The 13,612-nt window shown below is 37.6% G+C and overlaps 1 protein-coding gene across 1 annotated transcript in view; it reads right to left on the bottom strand.

The window, feature by feature from the left end:
- Window positions 1–481: 481 nt before the first annotated feature.
- The window catches only part of LOC126159401 (solute carrier family 46 member 3-like), a 544,700-nt gene continuing 531,569 nt past the window's right edge, over window positions 482–13,612 (bottom strand). Inside the window, exon 9 of the mRNA XM_049916519.1 lies at window positions 482–4,072. Coding sequence (XP_049772476.1) covers window positions 3,763–4,072 — 310 coding nt within the window. The 3' untranslated portion in view covers window positions 482–3,762. The remainder of the gene's footprint in view (window positions 4,073–13,612) is intronic.

Raw genomic sequence — 13,612 nt, 5'->3', positions numbered from 1 at the left:
GCATGATGGGATGATCTGTTAACATTACCAATGGGACATAAACCAAGCTGCACACTACTTCAGAGAGATAAATTGGCTGAGTTGAGATGTAAATAGTGAAGCACAACATTGTTGCTGGGTCCAAACCTCTCTGTCGGGAATTTAATTACTTGGGAATCTGTAGAGGCCTACAAGCCCAGTAAGAACAGGAAAGAGGAACACTAAGGTTAAGTGGATTATTGGAGTCATGTATTACAGAGAATTAGCACAGGAAAGGAGTACAGGTAAGGCCCACTGAGGTGTAACTGGACAATACCAGCACTACTATGTACAATATTTGCCCACAAACTTAACTTCACTGCACGACGAACACTGGAGTATTGTTCTTTAATATAAGATTATCAACAAAACAGCTGTTTCTCACCGAGAATTATTGTATATGTGGTTACTTTTAAATATGTTGCTTGTATCAGCCAGCATCTTATTTGCTCCTGGCTATACACCCCCCCCCCCCCCCCCCATTTTTTCCCACTATGAGCAGCAACAATTCATATTTGTGCAATATCTTTTATGCTCACTCGTTCAGTAGAAACATACACCCTCAACTGACTGAACTGTACCTTGACCATACATAAACAATGTTCATTGGAGATTTTGTTTCATGAGCATTAGAATGTGCTCTAAGGCGTGCTTTGGTTCCTAATATTTTGTCTCCAGATACTGGAGACACCTTCAGGGGCATAATGACATAGTTACTCGATTTTCAATCTTTAACAAGCTTTGTAAGTTTGTGCATAATCACACAACAGTTGAGTCACATCATTCAACTGCCACCAAAGACAGAATCATGCCGATGTGCATTACAAAGCTCATCCTGTGGAACTAAGGCCCAGAACTTGTCTAATTTCAGTCCTCCTCATTTCCTGGTGAAGTTGTTTTTGAATTTATATTGCCCCATCATACACCTTAATATAATGATGGTTAGCCTCTGAAACAACTACAGAGATTCAGATTTGGTGTTTCATGGACCCATTGCATGCACTATAAATGCTGATTTAGTCATATTTCTGTGACAACTGTCCTTGTGTTAAAGCCATGTGTTGATGCTACTTTTGGTAGTCTCTATGCACCATTGTCTGCATGTGCAGATGATTTTGTATACTCCTTCTATGACCAATTGTGTGGGTAGGTCCTTTGTTTAAGTTTGAAAATCAAGTAACTGTCCCTTTATGCATATGGGTACATAATCAGGAGACAAAATTCTAGGTGCAGAAATATGCCTTGGACCACAGGTCATAAACCATAAATCATAAAGGATATAAAATCCAGCTGTGAAAGCCTGCACTGAATGATGTTCATTGTACTCTTAGAATAAGCATTAGCCTCAGCATTAGTCTGGTGGCAAAGAGTGTGTACTTTTAATCAATATGTTTTATCTTTGTAAATGTAGGATACCTTTAGACACCTGACAGTATGAAGAATAATTGAACAACAAGCCTTACTGAAAAATTTAGGTCACTTCAGTTGGTGAATAAAAACATTCAGAAATCTACACTGAATCCTGAACCATGCATTTCCTGTTCTGCAACTGAAGAGGGAAAGATGCAGAAAGTAGGCAAGGGAAGAGGAATGAAAGATGGTAGGTAAATCATAACTTCAGTCAGCATCTCGTGTTGCTGTTTTATGATATATTCCTTACGACCTACACTTCTTTTCCCAATCTGGTCACATTGTTTCTAACCTGTATTTGAAATGACACTACCTTTTAATGGTGTTGCTTTCTTATGATCTTTGGCTGAAGTGTTGTATGACAGACTTGTTATTTGTGTTGAATTATACTGTTTTGTTGAATGGACCACCTAATGTAAAAACATGGAATGAACTGCAGTATATTATCCCATTCATCATAAAACTTATTTTTTCATTAATAGCTTAGTGTCTTAATCTAGTGAATCTAACATTATTTTACCATTAAAGTCTGTTTTGTGTTCAAGCTCTATTTCAATGCTAGTAGGTGGCCATAGTATAACTCAGACTTTTTAAAGAATGCAGCACTGTCTAAACATTGTTGCTGCAGCTACGTTCAGTTCAAAAGCTGTAAATTTCAGGCACATGAATGTTTGGGGAATCTCTGGATAATCTAAGCAGAATTTCCTGTTGCTATGCAAGAGAGTACACATTATCATGCTGTGTTTTTAATTCCTGTCTTGGTTATAGTTTCAGCCACTGCACTATAAGGTGCTTGAACAAAATAAAGAAATAATATGCATGTATTTATAATTAGCGTAATCCATGAATGTATTAGCAGGTATTGTTTATATTGTTGTATACTAGCCTAGCCACTATACCTTTTTTTCATTTACATATTTCACAGCCAATTGTGTTTTGGTTTAACATGTGAACAGAATTTTGTTGTTATTTTCAGCTCTTTAAGGTAAAAGAACTTTATTGTTGTAAATCCTAAACTTTATTTTTGGAAACAGTATATCTTTACGAAATACTTTTTTTAGCTCTGTATTGAATATTTTATTGCCATCAGCCCCATTTCCTTGTGAAAACGTAATGGAAAGTTTCTAATATTATTGTAAGCATTTCTTTCTTTCTAGAGCACACAATTAATTTTCTTATATTGATATTTGCTTCTCTGGAAGGATGTGTTTGATCAAAGAGAGAGAGAGAGAGAGAGAGAGAGAGAGAGAGAGAGAGAGAGAGAGAGGATTAAGATAACAGAATATCCTTGGCCCCAGCTGCATTTTCGTAAGTGCCATATATCAAGAAAGTTAGATTTATTGAAACAATATGGCAGTGGAAAATCTTGGGTATTATCTAAGCAATGACTTAAGAATCTAAAGTCGCAGTTTCACTTTGTATACATAAATTGGTAAGCAGTCTAATTTTGTCATGTTATGCTCTCTTGATTTATCATTACTTGTATATATATTGTTGACAAACATTAATTGTGAGCATTGTGTTTGTTTGAGGAATGTGTGTAAAAATAAAATAGCTTTGAATACCACATATTTAGCAATTATTGTATGGGAATGAGCACTGGCTGCTTTAGGAGAAAATCAGCAATGAAGTCATGGTATCATAAGGAGATTTTAAAGCTTGGAGAAAATAAATTATTTTAGATAATAGAGTGAAATATCTAGCTGTGGCATAACTGCAGCTATAATAAATCTTTCCAAAGAGTGAGAAAAATGCACTTTGTTTTCTGCCGCTGTTGGGTACACATTGTCAGGGTGTTTGTAGCCTATCTGATTCTTACAGAAGTGTCTAGTATTTTACGCAACTTACCACATTCCTATCATTTCTATGCCACCATCTCGTTAAATACTTAGAAACAATCTAGCAACTTGGCATCCAGTATGAAATACTGATGAAACACATACCACAGCTGTTGGAATACCAGATTAACTTCCACACAGAAATACTCTGGAAGAGTTTTTCTGCCTGCTTTACTAAACTGACAACTTAGTCTTTCATGGCAACATCTATATGTAAAAGACTCCCAGTATACTAGGCTTGTAAAAATCAAGGTGTGATACAGAGAATCTTTCACGACATCCATTCATATTATTTTTACACGTTTTTACTAATGTCAGAAATCTGCCTTCTTCTAACAAATTTTTTCACCATTGTTTCAAACAATTATGTTATCGTTTGTCAGGTCCCATTAGCGCAAAAAATAAAAGGAAGGCAGAATTAACAAGGCGTGTCATGGTGCACCGTGAAGTCCAAACTGACGAGTTACACTCTCATTGCCACTAGAGATAATGTTCTTCATAGTCGAGCTTCTCCCGGTTTTGTGTCAGAGTCTTGCTCGTATGCTGGATTTTCTACACCAAAGATCTTCCTATGTGTCAGTCCTTCTTCTGCTGCTCTTTGGTCCAGTGTGGATGCATCCACTGCTTTGCTTCCTTCTTTTGACTTGTCACTGAACCTGACAGAACCATTCCTCACCATGGGGAAGGCCAACGGGTCCGTCTTTGTTGCAGTGGCAGCAGCTTCGAGAACTGCTGTCGTCCTGGCGGCTACATTTTCTTCTTCATCTTTCTTCCTAGCATCCTTTTTGTGGGATGCATACAGCCATCTGTAAAGAGAATGCCATGTTAAGTACAATGAGACAAGCTTTCTCATAAACTGGCTTTCAGACATGTAAAACATCTAGGCATCTTACTCAGACATTGTAACAATTACAAATAAATGTGAAATTGCAACATATTTGGGGGCAATGAGTACAATGAAATAGCTGTGACACAAATTCTATATATCTAAAAGTCTCACCTACATGTATATTTGTATCTCTCTATTAGGAACTTGAGTAACAGTTATCTTCTACCAATGTCGATACTAATAATACAACTATAAGACTATCATGTCTGTCTGTTTGAAGATATTAATGTCCAAAATAACTAGACAATATTTGATGAGATTTTCACTTATAACTTGAGCATAGCTTGGGCATCACACAGAGTTTGTTCAACCAAAAACCACCATGTTTGTCTGTTTTCACAGGTAGCTTGGGGCAACATATGGGCTTTATTTCATCAAAATCCAGTAATAACAAAAATTTAATTTAAAGTTTTGTCCATACTAATATTATAAATGCAAAAGTATATGTCTGTTATCACTAAACTGCTGAACTAATTCTGATGAAATTTTCGTATAGAGATAGCTTGAACCCTAAGGAAGAACATAGGCTGCTTTAGAATGTAGAAAATCCATCCTTAAAAGGGTGAAGTATGAAACAGAACATATTTTTTTACATCGGTGAACATAAACCCTGTCAAAAAATTAGTAAATTTGTTGCATAATGTATACGCTGTACGATGTCCCTATTCCAGTAGCACAATGCATAGGGGCTCACTCATGCCTATGGCCCTCTGTATGCATTGCCCCACAGAGACGCTGCGTATGTGACTGCATTGTGCACTGGCACATCACATCATGAGCTGTGCTTGCCCAAAAAGGCAGACCTATGATGGCAGCTGACATTATTGCATGTACAATAACTTACACAGTCATCATCACTCATCATAACAAAATTACTGATACATGAAACCAGCCACAGGTAACAGCTATTATGCAATAGTGTCATTAGGTAATAAGTAAAGTCTTGATGCTTGTGGTAAGGGTATAATTCAGTATAATACAACAAATGTAAGTGATTTAGTCTATCCACAACTCAACCTTAGTGTGGGACAGAAAGGAGTGAGGTATTACGCCAGTACAGCAGTGGTAAACATTCCAATGCTTGATTGCCAAACTGAATTCTTCAAAGTTACAGCAAACATTGAATCCAGTAAGAAACAACCACATACAGATAACAATTTTACTTGTGCAGACACTGCATGCAGACACAGTTTCAAACAATACAATCCCTGAGGAGATTACAAAATTCATCAGGTCATCAGAAAGTCATACCAACTCTGTTGGCTATGATGGCATTTTTTAGCAAAATTTTAAATTTTAAGCTATCTTTGTAGCAAATAAATGACTCAGATAGCTTAAGATTCAAAATTCTGCTAAAAATGCTATCATAGCTAATAGAATTGGTATTATTTTCTATGAGTGAATGACTCAGCCCCCATGAACTATAGACCTTACTGTTGGAGTGGAGGCTGGTGTGCCTCAGCCGTACTGTAGGTGCAACCACAACAGACGGGTGTCTGTTGAGAGGCCAGACAAATGTGTGGTTCCTGAAGAGGGACTCTTTTCTCTAGTTCCAGGGGCAACAGTCTGGATAACTCTCTGATCTGGCCTTGCAACATCAACCAGTATGGCCTTGCTGTGCTGGCACTGTGAACAGCTAACAGCAAGTGGAAACTACGACATGAATTTTTCCTGAAGGCATTTAGCTCTACTATATGATTCAATGATCATAGCATTCTCTTGGGTAAATTATTCCAGAGGTAAAATAGTATCCCTTTTGGATCTCTGGGTGGGGACTACTCAGGAGAATGTCATCAGCAGAAACAAAACAGATCAGAGTGGGAATGTTATATCAGGGGTAATGCAGGAGTAGATTTAATAATGAATAAAAAAAATAGGAATGTGGATAAACTACTATGAACAGAGTAGTGAACACATTACTATAGCTAAGATAGACATGAAGCCTGCACCCACCACAGCAGTACAAGTGTACATGCCAACTAGCTCCACAGATGGTGAAGAGATTGAAGAAATGTATGATGAGTGAGATGAAAGAAATTATTCAGATACTCAAGGAAGATGAAAATTTAATAGTCATGGGGAATTGGAATTTGATAGTAGGAAAAATAAGAGTGGAACAATAGTAGGTGAATACTGATTTGGGGAAAGTAATGAAAGAGGAATCCGATTGATAGAATTTTGCACAAAACATAATTTAATCATAACTAACACTTGGTTTCAGAATCATGAAAGAAAGTTGTATATATGGAAGAGACCTGGGGACACTGGAAGGTTTCAGATTAATTATATAATGGCGCAACAGAAATTTCAGAACCATATTTTAAATTTTAAGATATTTCCACAGATAGATGTTAACTCTGACCACAATTTATTGCTTATGAACTGTAGATTAAAACTGACAGAACAACAAAAAAGGAGGAATTTAATGAGATAGAACCTGGATAAACTGAAAGAATCAGAGGCTGTAGCATGTTTCAGAGGGAGAATTAGGGAATGATTGACAATGCTAGGGGAAAGGAGTACAGTAGAAGAACAATGGGTAGATTCAAGAGATGAAACAGTGAAGGTGGCAAATGATCAAGTAGGTGAAAAGATGAGGGCTAATAGAAAGACTTGGGTAACAGAAGAGGTACTGAATTTAACTGATGAAAAGAAAAAAATATAAAACAGTAAATAAAGCATGCAAAAGGGAATACAAACATCTAAAAAATGAGATCAACAGGAAGTGCAAAATGGATAAGCAGGAATGGCTAGAGGACAAATGTAAGGATTTAGGAGCATATTTAAATAGGAAAAAGACAGATATTCCTGCAGGAAAGTTAGAGAGACCTTCGGAGAAAGGAGAAGCACCTGCATGAATATCGAGAGGTCACATGGAAAACTAATCCCAAGCAAAGAAGGGAAAGCAGATGGGAGGAAGGAGTATATAGACGGTCTATACAAGAGTGAGGCATTTGAGGGCAATATTATGGAAATGGAAAGCAACATTGATGAAGATGAGATGACAAATATGATACTGCAGGAAGAATTTGACAGAGCACTGAAAGACTTAAGTTGAAACAGGGCCTGGGAGTAGACAGCATTCTGCTAGAGCTACTGATGGCCTCGGGAGAGCCAGCCATGACATATCTTTACCATCTGGTGCGCAAGATGTATGAGACAGGTCAAAACCCTCAAAATTCAAGAAGAATATGATAATTCCAATTCTAAAAAAAGCGGATGCTGAAAGGTATGAAAAATTACTGAACAGTTCAATAAGTCACAATTGCAAAATACTAACATGGATTCTTTACAGAAGAATGGAAAGACTGGTAGAAGCTGACCTCAGAGATGATCAGTTTGGATTATGGAGAAATGTAAGACTATGTGAGGCAATACTGATCCTATGACTTCTTATAGAAGATAGGTTAAAGAAAGGCAAACCTACAATTATAGCATTTGTAGACTTAGAGAAAGCTTTTGACAATGTTGACTGGAATACTCTCTTTCAAATTCTGAAGGTGGTAGGGGTAAAATACAGGGAGCGAAAGGCTATTTGCAATTTGTACAGAAACCAGATGTCAGTTATAAAAATCAAGGGGCATGAAAGGGAAGCAGTGGTTGGGAAAGGAGTGAGACAAGGTTGTAGCCTATCCCCGATGTTATTCAATCTGTATGTTGAGCAAGCAGTAAAGGAAACAAAAGAAAAATTCAGAGTAGGGATTAAAATCCATGGAGAAGAAATAAAAACTTTGAGATCTGCTGACGACATTGTAATTCTGTCACAGACAGCAAAGGGCTTGGAAAAACAGTTGAATGGAATGGACTGTGTCTTGAAGGGAGGATATAAGATGAACATCAACAAAAGCAAAACAAAGATAATGGAATTTAGTCGAATTAAATCAGGTGATGCTGAGAGAATTAGACTAGAAAATGAGACACTTAAAGTAGTGGATGAGTATTGCTGTTTAGAGAGCAAAATAACTGATGATGGTCGAAGTAGAGAGGATATAAAATGTAGACTGTCTATGGCAAGGAAAGCGTTTCTGAAGAAGAGAAATATGTTAACATCAAGTATATGTTTAAGCATTAGGTTTTCTGAAAGTATTTGTATGGAGTGTAGCCATGTATAGAAATGAGACATGGATGATGAAAAGTGTAGACAACCAGAGAAAAGAAGTTCTTGAAATGTGGTGCTACAGAAGACTGCTGAAGAGTACACGGCTATTACAAATGATTGAAGCGATTTCATAAATTCACTGACGCTCCATTCATTGACATATGGCCACAACACACTACAGATACATAGAAAAACTCATAAAGTTTTGTTCGGCTGAAGCCACACTTCAGGTTTCTGCCGCCAGAGCGCTCAAGAGCGCAATGAGACAAAATGGTGACAGGAGCCGAGAAAGCGTATGTCGTGCTTGAAATGCACTCACATCAGTCAGTCATAACAGTGCAATGACACTTCAGGACGAAGTTCAACAAAGATCCAGCAACTGCTAACTCCATTAGGCGATGGTATGCGCAGTTTAAAGCTTCTGGATGCCTCTGTAATGGGAAATCAACGGGTCGGCCTGCAGTGAGCGAAGAAACGGTTGAACGTGTGCGGGCAAGTTTCACACGTAGCCCACAGAAGTCGACGAATAAAGCAAGCAGGGAGCTAAACGTACCACAGCCGATGGTTTGGAAAATCTTACGGAAAAGGCTAAAGCAGAAGCCTTACCGTTTACAATTGCTACAAGCCGTGACACCCGATGACAAAGTCAAACGCTTTGAATTTTCGGCGCGGTTGCAATAGCTCACGGAAGAGGATGCGTTCAGTGTGAAACTTGTTTTCAGTGATGAAGCAACATTTTTTCTTAACGGTGAAGTGAACAGACACAATGTGCGAATCTGGGCGGTAGAGAATCCTCACGCATTCGTGCAGCAAATTCGCAATTCACCAAAAGTTAACGTGTTTTGTGCAATCTCACGGTTTAAAGTTTACGGCTCCTTTTTCTTCTGTGAAAAAAACGTTACAGGACACGTGTATCTGGACATGCTGGAAAATTGGCTCATGCCACAACTGGAGACCGACAGCGCCGACTTCATCTTTCAACAGGATGGTGCTCCACCGCACTTCCATCATGATGTTCGGCATTTCTTAAACAGGAGATTGGAAAACCGATGGAAGGTCGTGGTGGAGATCATGATCAGCAATTCATGTCATGGCCTCCATGCTCTCCCGACTTAACCCCATGTGATTTCTTTCTGTGGGGTTATGTGAAAGATTCAGTGTTTAAATCTCCTCTACCAAGAAACGTGCCAGAACTGCGAGCTCGCATCAACGATGCTTTCAAACTCATTGATGGGGACATGCTGCGCCGAGTGTGAGAGGAACTTGATTATCGGCTTGATGTCTGCCGAATCACTAAAGGGGCACATATCGAACATTTGTGAATGCCTAAAAAAACTTTTTGAGTTTTTGTATGTGTGTGCAAAGCATTGTGAAAATATCTCAAATAGTAAAGTTATTGTAGAGCTGTGAAATCGCTTCAATCATTTGTAATAACCCTGTACATATCTACAGAGGTGTTACTGAACAGAATTGGAGAGAAAAGAAATCTGTGGCACAACCTGAGTAAAAGAAGGGCTTGGTTGGTAGGGGACATTCTGTGACATCAATGAGAGAAGTGTGTGTGTTTGGGAGGGGGGGGGGGGGGGTTCAGAACCTGTAGAGGGACACCAATAGATGAATTTAGTGAGCATATGCAGAAGGATGTAGGTTGCAGTCATTATTCAGAGATGAAGAGACTTGCACAGGATAGAGTAACATGGAGAACTGCATCAGACAAGTCTTCAGACTAAAGACCACAAAACAACAACAAATGGCTCAGGGTATATTTCCTAACTGACTTACAGATACTGTTGTAACTCCCATCTACAAAACCAGAGATAATCGAACCACCTCAAAATGCAGACCTAATTCAGGTCCTCCAATTTTCAGAGGTGTACAAGGGGCGTTTGAAAAGTCTGTGCAAACGTATTGAGGTCATCTTTAGTTAATAGCATCTTTGGAAAGAATGCACACCAAGTTCTAGCCACATTGGTCTATTTCTTTGTGTTTCACATTTTTGTGAATCAAGGAAGCTGAGTGATTGTCAAAAAATGGACGATAAAGAATTTCATGTGATGATTAAGCATTACTTTATGAAAGGCAAAACGTCAGAGGAGACTAAACAGAAGCTTGATAAACATTATGGTGACTCTGCATATTCGATTAGAACAGTTTGTAAATGGTTTCAAAATTTTCGGAGTGGCCATAGGGGCAAAAGTGACACTGAACATTCTGGACACCCTGTGTAGGTTACGACTCCAGAAATCATTGATAAAATCCATGATATGGTGGTGGCTGACAGAAGAGTTAAAGTTCGTGAGATTGCTAGTGTTGTGGGCATCTCAAATGAAAGGTTACATATTTTTTGCATAAACATTTGGACATGAGAAAGCTATCTGCAAGATGGGTTTCACAATTCCTCACATTTGACCGAAAATGGAATTGTGAGAAGTGTTGCGAGGATGGTTCGCAGCTGTTCAGGAAGAATCTGCAGGACTTTAAACATCCACTAGGATGAAACATGGATACATTACTACACTCCTGAGACCAAACAACAGTCTAAACAATGGGTTACCAAGGGAGGATTTGCACCAAAAAAGGCGAAGACCATTCCTTCAGCCAGAAAGGTTATGGCAAATGACTTTTGCAGACTTGAACAATTCATATTATTTGTAAGAAATCAACAAATTGGAGCAGCATTGGACAAAGTGTATAAGTCTAAAAGGAGATTATGCCGAAAAATAAAAAAAAAGTTTACCCCAAACACGTAAGTAGTTTTTATTTTTGCATAGACTTCTCAAATGCCCCTTGTATGAAAAAGAGTTGTATTAACGAATACCAACTCAGTTAAATGAGCAGAATTTATTGGCTGGCACTTAGTTTGTTTCTTTGTGAGGGATTCTAAAAGAGTAGGCAGTACAAATGAAATGCTACCAGAGACAAACAAGAAAATAAATCTTGTTCAAGTATTCTGTGCCCTTGCCAGACCCATTTATTGTGTGGATCACAAAGTTCTACTAAGCAAACTGAAGTGTTAAGATATTATTGACATCCCTTTTACATGGAATCACTCTTACCTTCATAATAGAAAACATAAGGTCTCACAGACAGACTGTTTCTAGGGCATGAAACTAACCTCAGAATGGGGCAACGTAACATGTGAAGTATGACCAGGATTGAAACTAGGCACACTATTGTTACTGACACACATAAATGATCCTCCAGTGACTTCAAATGATGCTTCAAAAACTGTAACATCTGCTGATGATACAAGGATGCCAATCAAGGGTCTGGACTCAACCTTACCAGGCACAGCTGAGATGAAAACTGATCAGGCATGTAAGTGGTTTACAGTTAACAGATTGTTTTACTGTCATAATGGTTCAATTTCAAACAAGTGATAATGACCTGCTAGCACCTGAAATAGCCATTAATGGTCATACACTACATGAATCACATTGTGTAAAATTCCTCTGTGTCCAGTTGTATAACTAACTTAAATGGAATCACCAAAGAAATAAACTAATCAAGAAGTTCAAGAATTACTCCATTATTATTTTATTTTTATTTGTTTCTTCCTTTGTTGATCTGTCTGTGATAAGTTTACAAGGATATAGAGAGTGTCAGTTCATCTTTCTGTATGACAGTTTGTGTGATCTTTCTAAAGAAATCAGTGCGTAGGTGGTAATGGTATAAAAAAGACTATGGTAATACTAGATCACATTTTCATTATACATAAATTAGACAGAGCAAGCTAAAAATTAAAAAAAAATTAGTCTTAACATAATTAATAATTTTACATTTGTTTAGAGCCACAGTCATAAAACTTTCTGAATAATATAACTGCCATATGACTATACAGCAAGTTTCATTTCATTTATTTATTTATAATTCATTCAGTGATGAATCAGTGCAGTATCGCCACCTGCTTGATAGTGTGTTGTGAAATAAAAGCTGTTATACAGTCAAATGGCAGTCATATCTTCCAGAAAATCTACGCAATTGCCCAATTTTATATTACATTATGTCATACATATATTCTGTAATTCTAGAAAGCTTTTCCTTGTGACTAAGAAACTCATCCAAATCATAGAATGACCTTTCCAGAAGAAATTACCTCAGAAGCTCCCTGAATGCACACTTGTCCAACTTATTTTAACATATGGAGGAAGAACATTAAAGACTTCTGTGCCAGTGTCATGCACACTCATCTGCACCATCACCAGACTTTTACAATCATTGTGTAAATTGTGCTTTCTCCTTATACTGTATTTATGATATTCATTATTTCTTTTACAGAACTTAGTATTTTTACTTATGAAACACATACGTGAAAATATAAAATGTAACATATCCTTGAGCACCAGCTCATTTAGGATCTGTGGAGGAATATTAGCATATGAGTTCTTTTGTATATATTTTAAGTAATTTTGGTTTGTAACATTTTCTGCATTCTTGACAATCCCTTCAGCATGCATCTTTGGAATGAGCAGTGTATCAAACCTGACATGATTGCCATATTTGTATCATACTTCTGCCTTGTCACCGTAGCATCAAACATTTCTGCTCTTATCAAGACCATGTTAAGTGGGCACCATTGTATCCAGAATGAAGAATTAATATTCCACTTTTGCAGCATAGTGTGGGCTGTTCTGTACCTTCCTGACAGATTAACCCTTAACTCACAAGATGTGGTCTCTCAGATCACAAGAAAATTTTCTAGCTCACTCTCCAAGGCCAGTTGAGGTGGAATGTTTCTATCCTCCCCCTACCCTCCTTGAATTGTCAGTTGTGTTATCGGCTTCTGTGTTTCTTGTTAACATGTGTTACTGATAGGTGTTGGAGTCTTCTAGACCTTGCCTCATGAACTATGTACCTGTTTTCTTCAGTATGATACTGTGTAGCTCAAAATGTTTACGGGGTTTGATGAAATTGTTAGTCGGTCTATGGAGGAAGGTATCAGTGATATAGATCAAGAAATAAATAGAAAAGATGGTTTTACATTAGCCAGTCATTGCAGTTCTGATATTGAACAAGAGTATTAGCCAGAGGGACAACTTCAGGAAAGTTGTGATGGGGATCTGTCTGTTTCTTCAATTAAATACTTAAAGTGTCTGTTAAAACTGAATGTGTTCTGAGTGGTGATAAAAATGTAGTTCCCAGCAATGAATGTCAATCTGACAGACTTTCTATGTGTACGTATCGGGTGGAATTTTTATGCACAAATTTAAACCCTGGAATTTAGTTTGATTTGGAAATTTATTTGCTACAGAGACTGTATAATTTTTCAGAATGTAAAAAGCAGTGTTCTAACAGTATATTTATGTGCACTATTTAAAAGAACCACACAAAATTATGTGTTTTTGTGTGATAAATAGT

This window comes from Schistocerca cancellata, unplaced genomic scaffold, assembly GCF_023864275.1.
Source record: "Schistocerca cancellata isolate TAMUIC-IGC-003103 unplaced genomic scaffold, iqSchCanc2.1 HiC_scaffold_1132, whole genome shotgun sequence".
Taxonomy (NCBI): Eukaryota; Metazoa; Arthropoda; class Insecta; order Orthoptera; family Acrididae; genus Schistocerca; species Schistocerca cancellata.
Note: the sequence above shows the minus strand (reverse complement) of the source record. Positions and strands in the feature narration are given on the sequence as shown.